The 16,697-nt window shown below is 36.4% G+C and overlaps 3 protein-coding genes across 3 annotated transcripts; 2 read left to right on the forward strand and 1 right to left on the reverse strand.

Annotated features, from left to right (window-relative positions):
* Positions 1-25: 25 nt before the first annotated feature.
* Positions 26-13,869, forward strand: LOC131774027 (arrestin domain-containing protein A). The gene is made up of 12 exons (XM_059090037.2): positions 26-384; positions 1,549-1,622; positions 2,175-2,297; positions 6,099-6,161; positions 6,601-6,710; positions 7,099-7,226; positions 7,561-7,657; positions 8,007-8,167; positions 8,579-8,654; positions 9,239-9,334; positions 10,674-10,761; positions 11,062-13,869. The coding sequence occupies exons 1-12, from the start codon at positions 317-319 to the stop codon at positions 11,109-11,111; spliced, it is 1,134 nt and encodes a 377-aa protein (XP_058946020.2). The 5' UTR covers positions 26-316; the 3' UTR covers positions 11,112-13,869.
* Positions 13,870-13,970: 101 nt separating this feature from the next.
* Positions 13,971-15,716, reverse strand: LOC131774028 (retinol dehydrogenase 12-like). Its single transcript, XM_059090039.2, has 2 exons — positions 15,025-15,716; positions 13,971-14,569 (listed from the first exon to the last, which is right to left on the reverse strand). The coding sequence occupies exons 1-2, from the start codon at positions 15,710-15,712 to the stop codon at positions 14,274-14,276; spliced, it is 984 nt and encodes a 327-aa protein (XP_058946022.2). The 5' UTR covers positions 15,713-15,716; the 3' UTR covers positions 13,971-14,273.
* A 41-nt stretch (positions 15,717-15,757) lies between these two features.
* Positions 15,758-16,593, forward strand: LOC131774037 (PITH domain-containing protein 1). The gene has a single exon (XM_059090049.2). It carries the CDS (start codon positions 15,764-15,766, stop codon positions 16,382-16,384), a length of 621 nt encoding a protein of 206 aa, XP_058946032.1. The 5' UTR covers positions 15,758-15,763; the 3' UTR covers positions 16,385-16,593.
* Positions 16,594-16,697: the final 104 nt, after the last annotated feature.

A 16,697-nucleotide genomic window follows, 5' to 3' on the forward strand; every position in this document is an offset into this window, starting at 1 on the left:
TTTGTGTTTATTCTGGCTTAGTCCTCCTCAACTTTTGATCAAAGGGCGCCTCAGCTCGCTAAACTAACGATCAGGAGCCTTCGATTCGAAAGTTTTGGAATTTATGCGAGAAGGAAATCAATTTAGGGCGTGAATTTACATTTTTCATAAATTCGAGGGGTTTAAACTACGTCTGCAAACGACGCATCTTTAGAAAGTGAGTTAAGATGAGCATATTTTAATGCAAACATTTTTTGACCCAAGGGATTTCCAAATCAGTCTTCTAGGCTAAAACACAATGAAGATCTCAAGTATGTAAGACTGATCGTCGTAGAAGATGAGTATCAACAGGATAGCGATAAGGACAAACAAAGGAAGTTATATCGGTGGAGAAAAGATTTACGGGTAAGAATCAGTCTTTTCTTGTTGTTCTTGTAGAACTCGTTTCGCACCTTAAATTTGTCAATAATAGATCAAATTAACATATCAAGGTCCCTCAATTTAAATCTCAGTCTTTTCTGAGATTTAAATTTACTGGTCAATCTTAGCCGTGTATTAGTTTTCGTTTCGAAGCTGTATTTGTTTGCGTCATGCCGAAATTCATCACGCAAATGTCGAAAGTTTGGCAAGTTCATACTTTCAGCATTTGATTCGGCACATCTGTCGATAAGCAGCAAATTGCCCAAACACGTCACTTACAGGAAGTAGATGGTAGTGGAACGAAGGGAGAGAGGGCTGAAATTTCAAAGCGGAGAGGATGGTGCTCGGTAAGATTTCTACACAGCCACATGCCATAATCGTAAAAAAGAAGCTCTTTTCTCAAAAGCAATCTATTGTTTTTGCCATTTTTTTTTCTATCCAAGAACTGTATGCATAGTGGAACTGTGCAGAAATTTTTCTGGGTGCTCAAATGAGGATTGTGTTCACACTAGAAAAAAAAATTGAGATTAACACTGCTCGTACATCCCTGCCCTCCCACCAAAGGTAAAAATGTTTCTGGAACAACGTGGATTCCTAAAAAAGCATCAGGACCCTGGAATTTAATCTAGCAAGGGGAACAAAAAACTGAAAGGTCATTAGAACAATTAAGATCATTTTCATATTTGTCTCAGATCTACAGAGTGATTAATTGGGGAGTGACCAGGATATAATTTCTCCTTAGATTATCAATACAGTATCATGAAGACAAGTGATGAGAATAAATAAAATATTAATTGAGGGATTATTGGTTGATCTAATATCAAATTCTCCAAAATGACATTATAAGAATTTTGTGGCAGAGAGTAAGGAGCATTACTACTGAGATCTTTGGAGTGTAAGGGTTAAATAGCTAATTAATTTCTCCCAGAAGTGATTAACATGTAACTTCTCCCTATAATATCCATACATTATTCAGCAAACAGGTGATGAGAATACTCAAACTCATCAGTTACAAGATATTACCTTGATCAAACACCAAATTCTTATAACTAACGTACAAAGAAATGTGTAGCTGCTAGAAGGGAGAATTAACAATCAGATCTTGGGAGTTTAAGGGTTAAATAATGTTTATCAATTGATTTTTTTCAGGACTGTGTATCTATGGATTTGTAGCACTGATCCATGCAGAGGAGTGAAACTGAAATTCAGAGGATATGAAAAATGTAAGCTGTGACAATAAAATGTGTATTTTCTATCGATTTTTAACTCTGGATCTTATCAACCTCTTGAAACATGTGCAAAAGATGAAAAACAACTCAAACAAAACCATTAACCCTTCAATCCCTACAAGTGAAAAGGTTCTAATTCCTCTTGAAAATCTATCCCTTAAATCAAATTTTTATTTTAAATCACAAGAATAAAGGAAATGATTGGCAACTAACAAAGGTCTTGATGGTTTTACAAATTCTCCCTGTTAGAACATAGGAAATGTATAGAGAACAGTATGGAGAATATGCATTATGATGTTAGGGTTGAAGTATCATTATGGCCAATATATTAAGTGCCTAAAATTTTGCTACTTAACAAGCAAAGCCTTATAAAACAAATGAATATAAATTTAACTTTGGGTCATTCAGTACTGCCATTTTGTTGCTCCACTTTACTCCTATATTATTGCCCTGTTCTGGCATGTAATATTGTGGTATATTTTGAATATGGTGATATGGTGTAATTGTGGAATGATTATATTCATAATTAAGCGATTTGGTTTTCAGGTGAATGGGAATTTCGAGAAATACAGCAAGACGTAGAAACTCAGTTACCAGTTGAGAAGATAGGAACCAAAAATTCAAGGAGAGATATGTTCAGAGCTGAACTGCGACTCATTGAATATCCTGGTAATATTTTACATTGTAGCTTAGAAAAACACATTTTCAACAAAATTAAGATACAAAAACATGTTGAAGAGATGTCCATTAATTATGGGGTAGGTGACCACATGTTTAACCCTTTACAACTCAATATCAACATGTGTTTTCTCAAAGCCTGTTTGCTTGCAACTGTGTTGATATTATAAGGAGAAATTATTTCTTGATCACCTTTGGGAGTCAGCCCTTTGAACCCTAAGAGTGAATAACTTAGAATAATGGAAATGGTTATTATTCAAAGAAGTTTTTGATTGTTTGATAAATTCTCCTGGTCAGCACTTTAGAAAATTTATAGAGAAGTGAGTACAGAGTATATGCAATCTTAATTATGTAAGGATGTAAAGGAGTAAAGTCAACTTTTTCAAATTGTCTCTATCCTCTCAAGCTCAGTGCCTCCAGCTTCAGTCAGTTTCCCTGGTGAAAATCTTTCAAGGATCTTTAAGGATCTTTCAAGATCTTCATGAGGACCTTTGAGGATCCTCTTGAGGATCTTCATGAGGATCTTCAAAATTCTTGTTAAGATCTTCAAGGATCTTTGATTTTCTTGCCAAGATCTTCAAGGATCTTTGATTTTCTTGCCAAGATCTTCAAGGATCTTTGATTTTCTTGCCAAGATCTTCAAGGATCTTTGATTTTCTTGCCAAGATCTTCAAGGATCTTTGATTTTCTTGCCAAGATCTTCAAGGATCTTTGATTTTCTTGCCAAGATCTTCGAGGATCTTTGACTTTCTTGCCAAGATCTTTAAGGATCTTTCATTTTCCTGTCAAGATCCTTGAAGATCTTGTCTGGATCTTCAAAGATCTTTACATGAACTTTGAAGATCCTTTAAAGATCTTTGAAAATTCTTTGAGGATCTTCCAAATTCTTGTTAAGATCTTTGAGGATCTCTCATTTTCTTGCCAAGATCTTCAAGGATCTTGTTGAAAATTTTGAAGATCCTTAAAGATCTTGGAAAGAAAATAAAAGACCCTTAAAGATCTTGGCAATAACTTGAAAGATCTTTGAAGATCTTGGCAAAAAAAAGAAAGATCCTTGAAGATTTTGACAGCCAAATTAAAGATCTTTGCAAGAGATTTGAAGATCCTTAAAGATCTTGACAAGAATGTCAGTGAACCTTGAAGATCCTGGCAAGGAAATGGAAGATTGTTGAAGATCTTAGCAAGAATGTTATAGAACCTTCGAAATTTTGACAAGAAAATAAGCATACTTAAATCCTCATACTAAGTTAAAAAGAAAAATTGAACCAAACATAAAAAAATGAAGATAAAACTTTTTTAATTGCTAAACGAGAATTACCCATCCTCTTCTAGTAGGACTACTTCTACACTATTTCTGTTCAGACTTTAGGTTAGTACTAAGATTTTCATTTTCCAAAAAATCTGGCAACAGTCCAGCTCAAAGATAAGAAGACCAAAATATATGTGTTCAACTTGACTAAGACTAGACTATGACCAGACTCAGACTACTCTTACAGAGGGGGTAAACATGAAAAAAAAGGCAAACAAGAGTATTTCAATGACTATATTTCTAAACCATATTAACCTATATACCAAAGGAAAGCTTAGGAATCACACATACTGAATATAACTAATATGTTGCCCTAAACCAATTTGTTATTTGACATCAGATCAATTTGTCCACCACATGGTGTGAAAAACCTAGGTATACTTGAGAAAAGATAACTGCACAAAGATTGCATGAAATCAAGTGTTTTTAGTGTCAAAACAAAGTACTAGGGTCGTTCTTTTGGATGAGCTGAGGAACTTTTGGAGTCGTTTATATTATGGGCACAGTGCCCGTTCAAAGTTCACCGTGATTATTAGGTGAGTTATTCCACAATATCTTACTTAAAATTCAGCTTATAGAGAAACTGTCAGCTTATCCAACTCAACTCAGTAAGAGGATACAGCCCTGAAAACCTAAGATTAATTGAACTAATACATCCTGAGGTACAAAATAAGTGTTTTCGGGAATTCATATGAAAACCTCTAAAAGAGCTTTTTAAGTTGGTTACACAGAACCAAGTAAATTCACACCTTCTTCAGAAACATGTCCTTCAGTGAGCGTCGAGGAGAATCTCTCTAGATCGATAAGCCTGTATCCTTGTCCCTGTAACACATCATTTGCATCCTCACTCTCCAAGTGCTCAGAGCAAGAATCATTAGGCGAGGATGGCATCTTCATTTTCTTTCCAGAAGTACCAATGAATTCTTTTCATTCAGCCTCAGAGTCAGAGCAATCGCGAGACCTGCTTGGAGTTTGATTGACGATTTCGGTTGTTTCTGTCTCTCTTTTCGCTTGTTTCTGAACTCCAGAAAACGCCTTTCCTTTACTCTTATTTCTGTGTACATTTTCCCTTTAGTTCCGACCATTGTCGATGATATTTGCCGTAACAACGAGCTTCTTATGTTTTTATGCGACCGTTAAAAATCTCGGCGCGTATAAATTCCTATCCCATAATGCAAAACACTATTTGTTGTCATGTAAGTAGTCACAAAGTTTCCCGAAAGCCTCGAGCATGGCGTTGCTATGCAGTAACCTTCATTACAATCATTGCACAATAATTTTTTGCGAAAATTCCTTGTTGTGTTTAAATTATAAAACAGTGAGCCCTCAATATACAATTTTGTTATGTTTGAAATTACTTGAGGATTTCAAAGGAACCTAATTCATAATGCAGAGATGTGGTAGAGATCTTGACAAAGTTGCTTTTGAGATCCACATCAAATTCAAAAAGGATCCTTACAAAGAGCTGTACAAAATCATGAAATGAATCTTTTAAAGATATTTGGAAGATGCTTTTCAATTCCTTGAGGATCTTGAAGGATTGTAGAACAGATCATGCAAAGATCTTGACTAGGATCCTTGTAACTCCTGATCAAATTCTTAAGGATCGTAGCAAAGATCTTAGCAGGATCCCTAAAAGGTTCTTTTGAAGGTCTTTAAAAGATCCTCATTAAATCCTTGAGGATCCTGAAGGATCCTTGAAAAGATCCTGCAAAGATCTTGACTTAAGGATCCTTGTAAGATCCTGATCAAATTCCTAAGGATCCTGGCAAAGATCTTTACAGGATCCTTGAAAGGATCTTTTGTAGGTCTTTAAAAGATCCTCATTAAATCCTTGAGGATCTTGAAGGATCCTTGAAAAGATCTTGCAAAGATCTTGAGTAGGATCCTTGTAAGATCCTGATCAAATCCTTAAGGATCCTTGCAAAGATCTTAATAGGATCCTTGAAAGGATCTTTGGAAGGTCTTTAAAAGATCCTCATTAAATCCTTGAGGATCTTGAAAGATCCTCAAAAAGATCCTGCAAAGATCTTGACTAGGATCCTTGCAAGATCCTGATTAAATCCTTAAGGATCCTTACAAAGATCTTGAAAGGATCCTTGAAAGGATCTTTTGAGGGTCTTTGAAAGATCCTTGCTAAATCCTTGAGGATCTTGAAGGATCCTTGAAAAGAACTTTGTGAGGATCCTCATGAGGATCTTTGAAATATCCTTTGAGGATCTTTATCAAATCCTTGAGGATCTTAACAAACGTTTTTGCTTACAAAGATCTTTGAGGATCTTTTACAGATCCTTTAAAGATCTTTTAAAGATCCTTGTCCTTAAGGATCTTTGGCAGGTCTTTGTCAATCCTTGAAGATCCTCAAAGATCCTGTGAGGTTTTTCACCAGGGTTATCTTGTCTAGGTTCTCCAACAGACTTAGTGGTCATCCATTTGAAGGCCTCACAATAAATTGTTCACCAACTTTAATTTTTCTATTTTAGATGGAATACCTATGGGCTGCTATGCTTATCCCTTCCATTACACACTGCAACAAGGCTTACCAGGTAAGAAACAAATTATTTTGATTGTGATAGGGTTGATAGTTGCTCAGAATAGGGAGAAATTTAAAGTACTCCTAACGGCAGTTGAACATAGCTTTACTGTGGGACCTTCTCATCAGTGATTCCATAGATCTACTACTAAGCCATTTAATATTAATATGGATTTAGAGGCTCCTCTTTCCCATGCTTGTTATTTTCAATAAGAAGTTGTTCTCAGAGGCCTAGAGGGGAGTGTGATTTGGATACTTTCTAGATCAACACATCAACAGTATAACAGCAGGGTGCTGTAATTGCAATTAAATAAAGAGCCTTACAATCAATTCTTGAGAGTTGTACTCAAAAGACTTATCAACAGTGGTGATGGTAAAAGATTTCAAACACTGAATGATTGTCACTATTTCTAATGGTTACTAACTACTAAATTTGTTTTTTTTATCGGCAGGATCATTTGAGGGTGAAGGAAATCAAGCTAATGGGGACAAATGGAAGGCCAAGATTGTGTATAAAGTGATAGCTGAGGTTGATAGACCTGGATCAGGGGAAGTTCTTGAGGTCTGACAAAGTCCAAATACAATAAGTGGTTCTAAATTCATCAATCTTTTTACCTTCTGGAACCTTTTTTGTTATAATTTCCATTTCAAAAGAAATGGTCCTCTTTAACCCTTTAACTCTCAAGATCTGATTGTTAATTCTCCCCACTACCTGTTATAGATTTCCTGGTAAATTAGTTACCAGAATGTAGTGTAAGATCAGGATAACATTTTCTATCTGGAGAGAGTTAAGTTGGAGTATTCTCTGTACCAGTTTACTAGATGATGAATGAATATTATAGGGAGAAGTCATATGTTAATCAATTCTAAGAGTTGAAGGGTTAAAGGATTTTTTTTATTGCAGTTATGAGCAATGATCATTTCTTTAACATTCTATCCATTTTTTTCAGGCTTCACAGGTCATCACAGTTAATGAAAATCTTCCCCTGACATCAGTCGAGCCTGAAGTTTTCACAGATCGCAGAACTGTGAAAATTTGTTGCTGTATTCCAAAAGGGGATGTCTTGCTTAATGCTTGGTATGTTTACTTAGGGGTAACATATTTTGTGTTCATTCAGGTGGGATATACACATGATGCCAGCAAGCATGCATACATCTGTAAACGTAAGCCAACACCATAACTTGCTCAGGGTTCTCAATAATGCAGGGGGTACTTGGCCAGCTGCTTGGAGAAAATGGCTAACAATTCAAGAGGTGCTTCCCAGGGTCTTGAGAGCATTTTCCTGCACAGAAAAATTATTTTTGAAATGTAGAGGCTCTGAAATGCTATTTTATCTATTCTTTTGAAGGTGTATGCTACAAAATTAACTTGTAGATGGAGTTGTTTCTGATCTGGTTTTCTTTGATCAAAGGTTGGAAAAGAAGGTGTACACATCAGGAGAAACAGCTTCCCTTCATATTGATGTTAAGAACAATTCCAATGTTGACATTGATTCATTTATTGTTAAGGTAACTTCTGTTCTCCACAAAGTTTTTCTCTTGTCTTATCGAGGTTTTTTTATCGGGTAATTCTGGCATGTGATAACCTTGACTTAACCCTTTCACTCACATGAATTTCACCTTACAATATCAATGCCATATCAAACAGAAAAGTGATGAGAATAAAGAAAAGTATCAATGAGGGGATTGTTAGTTGATCCAATACCAAATTCTCCAAACTCACTTCTTAAGAGTTGTATAGCAGACAGATACTAATAAGATCTTGGGTGTGAAAGGATTTAATCTATGTTTTAGTTTTCTATAGCATGTTTTTAAATTTGTTTTCATTTATATCTTGTACTATTTGCTTTCATGTTAGCTTTTTAGAGTGGTAAACCTAAAACCTCAGGAGAAAGATCTTTCGTCATCTGTAAGCAGCCAAGATAGCAGAGCAACTGTCATGACAAGGAGTCCATGTGTTGTAGAAAGCATGAAGGAGAAGTCACTGGATGGTTGTCAGGGAAAACAGCTGAGAAACATGTAGGACTTATAATCCTGGAAATGTTAATACAAATTAATCAGAGAAAGTGCTTCAAAAATAATTTTTAACTCTTTATCAATTGTGATAGAAGGTTGGTGCCATTAACTAAGAAGGCCAGAAATCCCCTCAGCAAGGACAAGAAGGAGGTCACCATGGAAACTGAGTTACAACCTGTGTCCAGGCACCTGTCCACACAGCAGCAACAAACCAGTGAATGGCATGGACACTTGCTCAAAAGTGGGGGGGAGGAGGGGGAAGGGGGCAGGAAAGGAGGGGAAACTAAACACACTTTGGTAGCATAGCAAACCAAGTGGAGCCTGCTGCAGTGACTTACTTTTAACCCTTCTTTAAGTTCTTTTAGCCTCATTTGATTTTCATTATGTGACATACTATTTCTTTTTCTTCTCCAGGGAAGTACCCCTTGAACTTTGGAAAGAGTCCTCACGGGAAGAATTTCAACCATCTACTAGCGGTCAAATTATAAAGGTAATCCAGCTTACCATCAAGGTGCAATTTTCGGTAAAGGCAAAGAATCTGATCCTACCGACGCATCTGCCAACGCATCAGCCAATGTGTCAGCCAACACATTGGCCAACATGTTGGCTGACACACCACCGACACACTACTAATGCATTGGCTAATACATCGGTGGGATCAGATTCTTTACCTTTACCTGATAATCACATAGTTAAGTTGTTTGATAATTGTTTGTTTTTCCTTTCATGTGTTTGTTTGTTTGTTTGTTGCACAAAGATGTTGACCCTTTCACTCCCAGAAGTGATTAACTTGTAACTTCTCCCTATAATATCCATGCGATATCCAATAATAAGGTGACGAGAACACTCAAACTTATCAGGTAGAAAATGTTAACTTGATCTAACACCAAATTCTTGTAGCTTATTCACAAACAAATGTGTAGTAGCCAGAGGGGAGAATTAACAATCAGATCTTGGGAGTTTAAGGGTTAAATCAGGTGACTACTGCCAGGTCAGTCAAGCAACTGACATATAATTTAGTGGTTACTGTAACAGTAAACAGGTGCTCATTTTGCTTTTTTTTCATCCTCCAAGAGTACATACCATGTTGATGTTGAGATAGCCATCAGATGGGCAGTTCCAATCTCTGCTCAGTTGCCAATCACTTTGCGATCACCACCCAGTCAATCTGTGAGTACTTAAAAAAAAAAAGTGCACAACATTGCACAGACAATGGCTGTTATTATACATTAGAGTTACTATATAATGACTATGGTATGAGTTACTTTGATTGGCTAAGAGCATACTGTTAATATATAATTTTATAACATAGCCAGCAGAGCTGCACAATCAAATTTAGTATACGTAAGCGTGCTCAAAATCCCAATAGTGCACGCTGATAGCGTGAGCAAATTACTTCACCAGAAATTTTTTTTTTCAGAGAGGCCATTATTAGTGCAGGTAAAATAATATATTTCACGACGATAATTGATACAAACAGAGACTCGGCCCACCAGTCCCAAAACGAAGACAATTTTCTGACCTTTTCCCTTGGGCTAGAGTTCCTAAATGAGGCAGAAAATGAGAGAAACAATGGGAAAGGAGACTCCATGAACAATCACTTCTGATATTGTTGTCCGTTTTTCGCATCGGATTTGATGCACAATTCCACTGGCTATGTTATAAAACAATTGGTTCATGCTTTTAGCTGTGCACTATTGAGTTATGGAGCACATGGGAAGTTTGGAGAGCACTCAAGAAGCTAGATTTGTCCTTGGCTATTGCCTTGGGCATTTCTTATGCTTCTTTTGTGCTCTCCAAACTTCCCACGTGCTCCAGAACTCAATAGTACATGCTAAAAGCATGAACCAATTGTTTTATAACATAGCCGGTGGAATTGTGCATCAAATCCGACGTGAAAAACGGACCAACCAATTGTTAAATAGTATGTGAAGTTGTTGACATGATAACCCAATATCTGCAGCAGATACTGGGCTACATTTTTATGAGTCTATTCAGTAATAGATCACAGATGGGATCAAAATGTGGTAACAAAAAGGGTCTTCAGTGATCTTATACTGAACATATACAGGCTAACATGGTATTAAAAAGGAACTAAAGTTTGTTAATTCTATGTCATCTATGCATCTGCCTGCCAATATATCACAAGAATTAGACCCAATCAAAGTGCATAATATATATTAATATCAATTTGGTATTGTCAACTGAGTTGATAACATAAATTGCCCACTGTTAAGAGTTTAAAAGCTGATGTTTTAAATGTTAGCTCTTTGTCAGAGTGAATGACAAAGGGCTAACACTCAAAATATGAGCTTTGAAACTCTTAAAGGTGGCCAATTTACATTATCACCTTAGCTGATAATACCAAATTACCTTGTTATACTCTCCCGCCAATGCAGCACCACAGTTTCTTTAGAAAGTTACCCCCTTCATGTGAAACTATAAAATTCAGCTTTTTATATGAATGCAAATAAATTCTGACGTGATGTTAACTGTGTTTATCTTTTAGTGGAATGAATGGGAACCACCTCCCTGGGTGTACAACTGCAGAGTCATAAAAATCACTGGTCCCTGTTCTGTTCCCGAGCATTTATTAGGTTTGTTAAAACTCTAACCTTCAAACTCCTATTAGTGACCAAGACAGAATATTTCCTAATATTAATACAATATCAAGCAGACAAGTGATGAGAATAAAGAAAATTATCAATTATGGGATTACAAGTTGATCCAATACCAAATTCTGCAAACTAAAATCATAAGAACTGTATGGCAGACAGTAAGGAGAATTACTAAATAAATGAGATCGTGGGAGTTAGAGAGTTAAGTTAAAATGTGATGTCTATCTCACACTAAACAACAAACTGAGAGAAAATTTGTTTATCTTCTCTTCACTTTAGGTTCCAAATTGTTTGTCAACATTCCTGGTATTCAGGCAGATCCGTTCTGAGAACTTTGCAAGCACCAATTGCAGTGCAGTGAATTGTGTGAACCTGCTTAATAATGGAGAAGTGCTTCTCCTTAGGTAGTGATAGTCAGAATGCAGTTGGCTATGCCAAGGTCATTATAATTAGAGGAAGTACTGTCGATGTTCTGGAAGGTTTTGCTGGCCAGAAAATGTCAGCTTTTTTCCAAATTAAATTGTAGTCCCCAGATGAAGCTAAACTGATAGTAATGAATATTTAAACTTTAAATGACCTGATATGATATAACTTTTTGGTAATCCACCTTAGACTGCAAATTGTTGAACCACTAGAGATTGCTGAGACTGTCTGGGATAGCATGTTTTCATGACTGACTCATCCCAGTAGTCTCTCAACCCTTTACTCCCTAACATCAGTATGCATATTCTCCATACTGTTCTCTATACAGTTCCTGAGGTGCTGACAAGGAGAATTAGTTTAACAATCAAGAGGCTCCATAGTTGATGATCATTTTTTTTTTACTTTTGTTACCTTAATGTGTGATTCAAAGATGGCAGCAACTGTTTAAGTGTGATTTTTTTTGTTTTTGAGATCAACGTTTATATTTATCAGAGATGAGTTCACCCACCATCCCTGGTGCGCACTTCTTGTGAACTTCCTTCTTTAATATCTAGAAATAGAGAGATGCCTGTGGGTGAGTCAGCCCCTATAACTAGAGCATTGAAAATCTTGGGTAGCTTGTCACAGGCATTCAGTTGGTAAGACAGCTAAATTATAAACAGCAGGATTGTTGCAGCAGAATGAACATAACAGAGGTTTGGGTTGGGTCATGCACCCCCTCCAGCATTTTTCACTCCTCTGTTACTATCACACCATTTACTATATTTGTGCTTGATTTGGCTAATTGAACACTACTTGAACTATTACTTGGATGCAAAATTTCTTTTGATGGAATCTTTTAAGTGGCTGATGATTGATGATAATGGTTTTTGACGTTAGATAGGAATAAAAATTAAGGTCTGAAACATTTTAGTACTTTTCCCTTTAGTTAGGGGAGTGACCATAAACCCTCAGTAGAAAAACTTTATAGTATCACTGGCAAAATCTAAAGTGTAAGAATTATTGAATTTTATTTAAATTTTAATATTGTTGTTCTTGTTATTATCACAAATACCACTAGCGACTTACAATAATGAGCTTGAAGCTGATGGAAATTGCTCTCATTTGGTGTCAAACGAGCTAATTGTAGCTATAGGTAATTGAAGACTTATGTTTAGTTAAAGTGATTTTTGAAGAGCAAATAAGATGAGTTTAAATCAAAACTTCCTGGAACTGATACAAAACAAAACAGGATAGAAGACATTCTCTTTGAAAAATACACATTTTAATTAAACTTGTAGAGTTGTAGAGTTTTAAAGGTACTTTTAGGAACTAATTTTAGGTTCACTATTTTATAATAATAGTAGTCATTATAGTATATTAATCAAACACTCTATTTTACTAGGCAAGTGATGTTTAGTTAAAGTGATTTTTAACCCTTTAACTCTCAGAAGTGATTAACATCTTACTTCTCCCTTTAATATCCAGACATTATCCTGCAAATAGGTGATGAGAATACTCAAAAATACTTGGCAGGTAGAAATTGTTACCTTGATCTAACACCAAATTCTCGTAATTAATTTACAAGGAAATATGTAGTAGCTAGAGGGGAGAATTAAAAATCAGATCTTGGAAGTTTAAGGGTTAATCAGAATGATCCTACACAAGGTGTTTAAAAAGACAATCTTTAAAAGCTAGTGACACAGATTCGCCAGCCATTTTGATAAGATTGGTGATATGAAGAGCAAATAAGATGAGTTTAAATCAAAACTTCCTGGAACTGATACTAAACAAAACAGGATGGAAGACATTCTCTTTGAAAAATACACATTTTAATTAGACTTGTATAGTTGTAAAGTTTTAAAGGTACTTTTAGGAACTAATTTTAGGTTCACTGTTTTATAATAATAGTAGTCATTATAGTATATTAATCAAACACTCTATTTTACTAGGCAAGCCCAGATTTACACTCATTAATTTTCATTTAGGCCCTAAAATGCAAACAAAGTGGCAGTAAAAGTAGTAAACGTAGATCAACTTAGTGTTTAAAAACCCCAACTGACAGGAGGCAGATCATTTGGTTGTATTCAAAGCATAGCTAAGGAGTTGAATGTAAGGAAAATGGGAACAAATCAAGGAAGTGGCAGCATAGAGGGCTTGAACCCAGAAACACTAGATTCTGGCTGGGTTGGTCAAAGCTAGGTTTAGATAACCCAGGGCTAGTTTGAAGTCTGATTTCAGATCTGAAAAGTTTAAAAGAAAGTTCAGTATAATTCTTTTGGTCTACGATTAGATGATTGGATGCTCTTCAAATAATAGAAACAATTATCCCAAAATGGCTTTCGAACAAAGGAATAGAGAAACCAAGATTAAAATTTAACCTTAAGGTGGGTTCAGAACACTAACCACTTAGCAACACTGTCTTACCACTATTTGCATAATATTTGGTACTATCCAGCTATATGTAGAATTTTGTGGAATTTTTTCTTTCTTATTTTAGGGATATTAATTTTGTTCTAAAGTTCAGTGGACAAACTCTTCTTCATTCAGAAAATCAGGGAGTTACCAGCAAGGATTTACACTGTTGTGTATTGAGTTGTCTATAACAATGAGTAACAGTTACAGATATTAACCATAGGTAATTAAGCCATTTTTACATTGAATTGAAAAAATTATTAAAATATTCTTTGCAAAAGCACTTGGAATTGTTTTATTTGGGTACTTCGCTACTCCTTTTATCATTTTCCAAAGAAATTAACCACGGTCAAAATTATCACACTCAAACTACCCAAATCTGTTTTCATTTATTTTCTTACATTAACATACTAACCACTTCACATCTTAACATGTCAAACATTCAGTTTTAGCTTCAGTTACACTGGCCTTTAGAAGGTGTCTCAATAACTTTACCCATGAGCGGCTTTTGATGATGTAAGGGTGGCTTTACTGTAAGGCAAACCCTAAACACAGAACCTGCTGGCAGGCTAAACAAACCGGTCTTACAGGTGGCAGTAGACCGCCATTGTCTATAGAAACTAATGTTTAAGAAGGTTACTGTTTTTAAGTCAATGCAAACCAGTGAAGTAACATTATTCTCCCTTCTGAGTCAAATTTTCACTCAGTTCCCAAAGTTTCCTTGCCACTCCATCATCCCTAGTATTAGGAGGGAATTCTTTCACATCACAGTCAGCAAAGATTGCTCCAGAAACTTGTTTTAACTTTTCCTCAGTTGCACAGTAAACAATTGTCTGAGCTCCTTCCCACGGTCTCTTCGTCACTACTGTTGCAATTGGGTACAGGAACAATTTTTTCAACAAACTTAGTTTTGAGTTGCGATGAAGTTCTGTCCAACATAATCCAGGACACAGTGAATTGACAGTTACACCTGGAAATTGAAGATGGGAATCATTTTGAAGACAGGAAACACAGAAGTATGGGTCTGTTTTATGTGCTTGTCTTTAAAATAATATCTGTTATAATCCATCAGATAATTTTGGTCATACACAATTGGTCTAAACACCCCTACATTAGCTTCCATTTGAAACAAAGATATGCAAGTTTATTTGTCCTTGAACATTACTTGCTCTTTGTAAATCTCAGTTTTCCTTAAGCTCTGCATCAGAAAACTGTTTACTCCTCAGAAAAAATAATGTCAGTAGAGAAATATCCAAGCATATTTTAGGCCCAAATGGAGGGTATTGTTTACGTAACTGATTTTTTTTCTACTTTCTTATCATCCTTTCTGCTTAAAAATGTCGTGATAATCCAAACAGAAAATTCTTTTTGGTCACTCCTAGTAATAAAAGGGTTGGAAGGTACAAACAAATGATCATCCCTTACCATCAGGAAGCCTTTTGTTTAACTCGTGAGCAAAAAGCATGTTTGCCAGTTTGCTTTGAGCATAGGGGCCTTTCATGCGGTATCCTCTTCCAGGTTTTTCGTGACCTTTCTCTCCGTGAATATTGTCAAAATCAATAGAAGCCCTTTTAGCCAAGCTTGATGACACAACAACAATCCTGCTTGGAGATGATTTCTCGAGCAGATCTAATAACAAATTTGTCAACAAAAAATGCCCAAGGTGGTTTACACCAAAATGCATCTCAAAACCATCTTGGGTTTTGGGCACAGGAGGGTCCATGTAGACTCCAGCATTGTTTATCAGGACATCCAGCCTCACTTCCTCCTTTAAAATTTCGCCTGCAAACGTACGGACTGACTCCAGAGACGACAGATCAAGACTCTTCACGACAACTGTTGCATCTCTGACCTTTGCAAGGATTTCGTCAGCAGCTTTTTGTCCTTTTTCAAGACTCCTGCAAGCGAGGATAACCCTTGCTTCACGTCGAGCGAGCTCAAGGGCAGTTTCTTTACCGAGCCCTGTATTCGCTCCAGTGATGATCACAGTCTTCCCTTTCATCGAGACAGCATTCGTACATACTCCTCCAGCAAAATAACAACGCAAACGATAATATACAAAGGCAAGACCAGCGGTCAAAGCTGATATGACTATCACCGCGTCATTCGCCATTTTGTAAAACCTTTCTAAAGACCTTGTTACCAGTCTACCGCGTATTTCAAGATGGCGGGTTGTGGACACCAGCACCATGACCACGAACATGACGTTTCTGAAGAAGAAAGAGGGGCTCAGTTTCACCTTTTTCTAAAGATCGATCTCTTAAAGCTTCAATGCTTGAACGAAGCTGAGGAAGAATCGGCCAAAAACGTTTTCAAACCTTGGGATGAACGCTTGGATACTAACAAATTCGTCGAAAGTGATGTCGACGAAGAACTTTTGTTTAACATTCCTTTCGTCGGACAGGTCAAATTAAAAGGTGTTGTCGTGATTGGCGGAGAAAATGGTGAGCATCCCTCTGAAATGAAACTGTACAAGAATCGCCCTTCCATGACTTTTGATGATACAAATGCGGAGCCTGATCAGACGTTTGAAATGAGTGAGGACCACGATGGAAGTTTAGAATACACGCCTAAAGTCGCACGTTTTTCTAATGTGGAGCATCTTTCAATTTACTTTCCGCGTAACTTTGGAGCTGAAACTAGCAAAGTGTATTTCATAGGATTGAAGGGGGACTTTCAAGAGGCCCATCGCCATGGCGTGACAATTTGTACCTACGAAGCAAAACCGAACATATCTGATCACAAAACAGGCGCCTTTAACAGCGTAAATCATACGATTAGCTAGAGAGAAAGAAAGGGCTTTAATTATTGAGTGAAAAATTGAATGCGCTTTTGAAAGCTTGTTGCAGTGGAAAGTAACTTTTTTTGTAAAGTTCAACTTAGAGAAAGAGTGTTTCAAATAGTTTCATGTTTCATCAATTTGTCAGTTACAGCTGTTGAACCATTATTAATTCTGGTTTAGTTAGGAGCAATAAACGAGGTGTTCCATTTGAGTATGGAAGCTTATTTTTGGGGGGGCACAGGGAGATTCGTTTTCTTTTTGAGGATGGAGGGGGGAGAATGGGGAAAAGAAGGTAATACTCTCCCTTCCCAGCCCT

The sequence above is a fragment of the Pocillopora verrucosa genome, chromosome 8, assembly GCF_036669915.1.
Source record: "Pocillopora verrucosa isolate sample1 chromosome 8, ASM3666991v2, whole genome shotgun sequence".
In the NCBI taxonomy this organism is placed as follows: domain Eukaryota; kingdom Metazoa; phylum Cnidaria; class Anthozoa; order Scleractinia; family Pocilloporidae; genus Pocillopora; species Pocillopora verrucosa.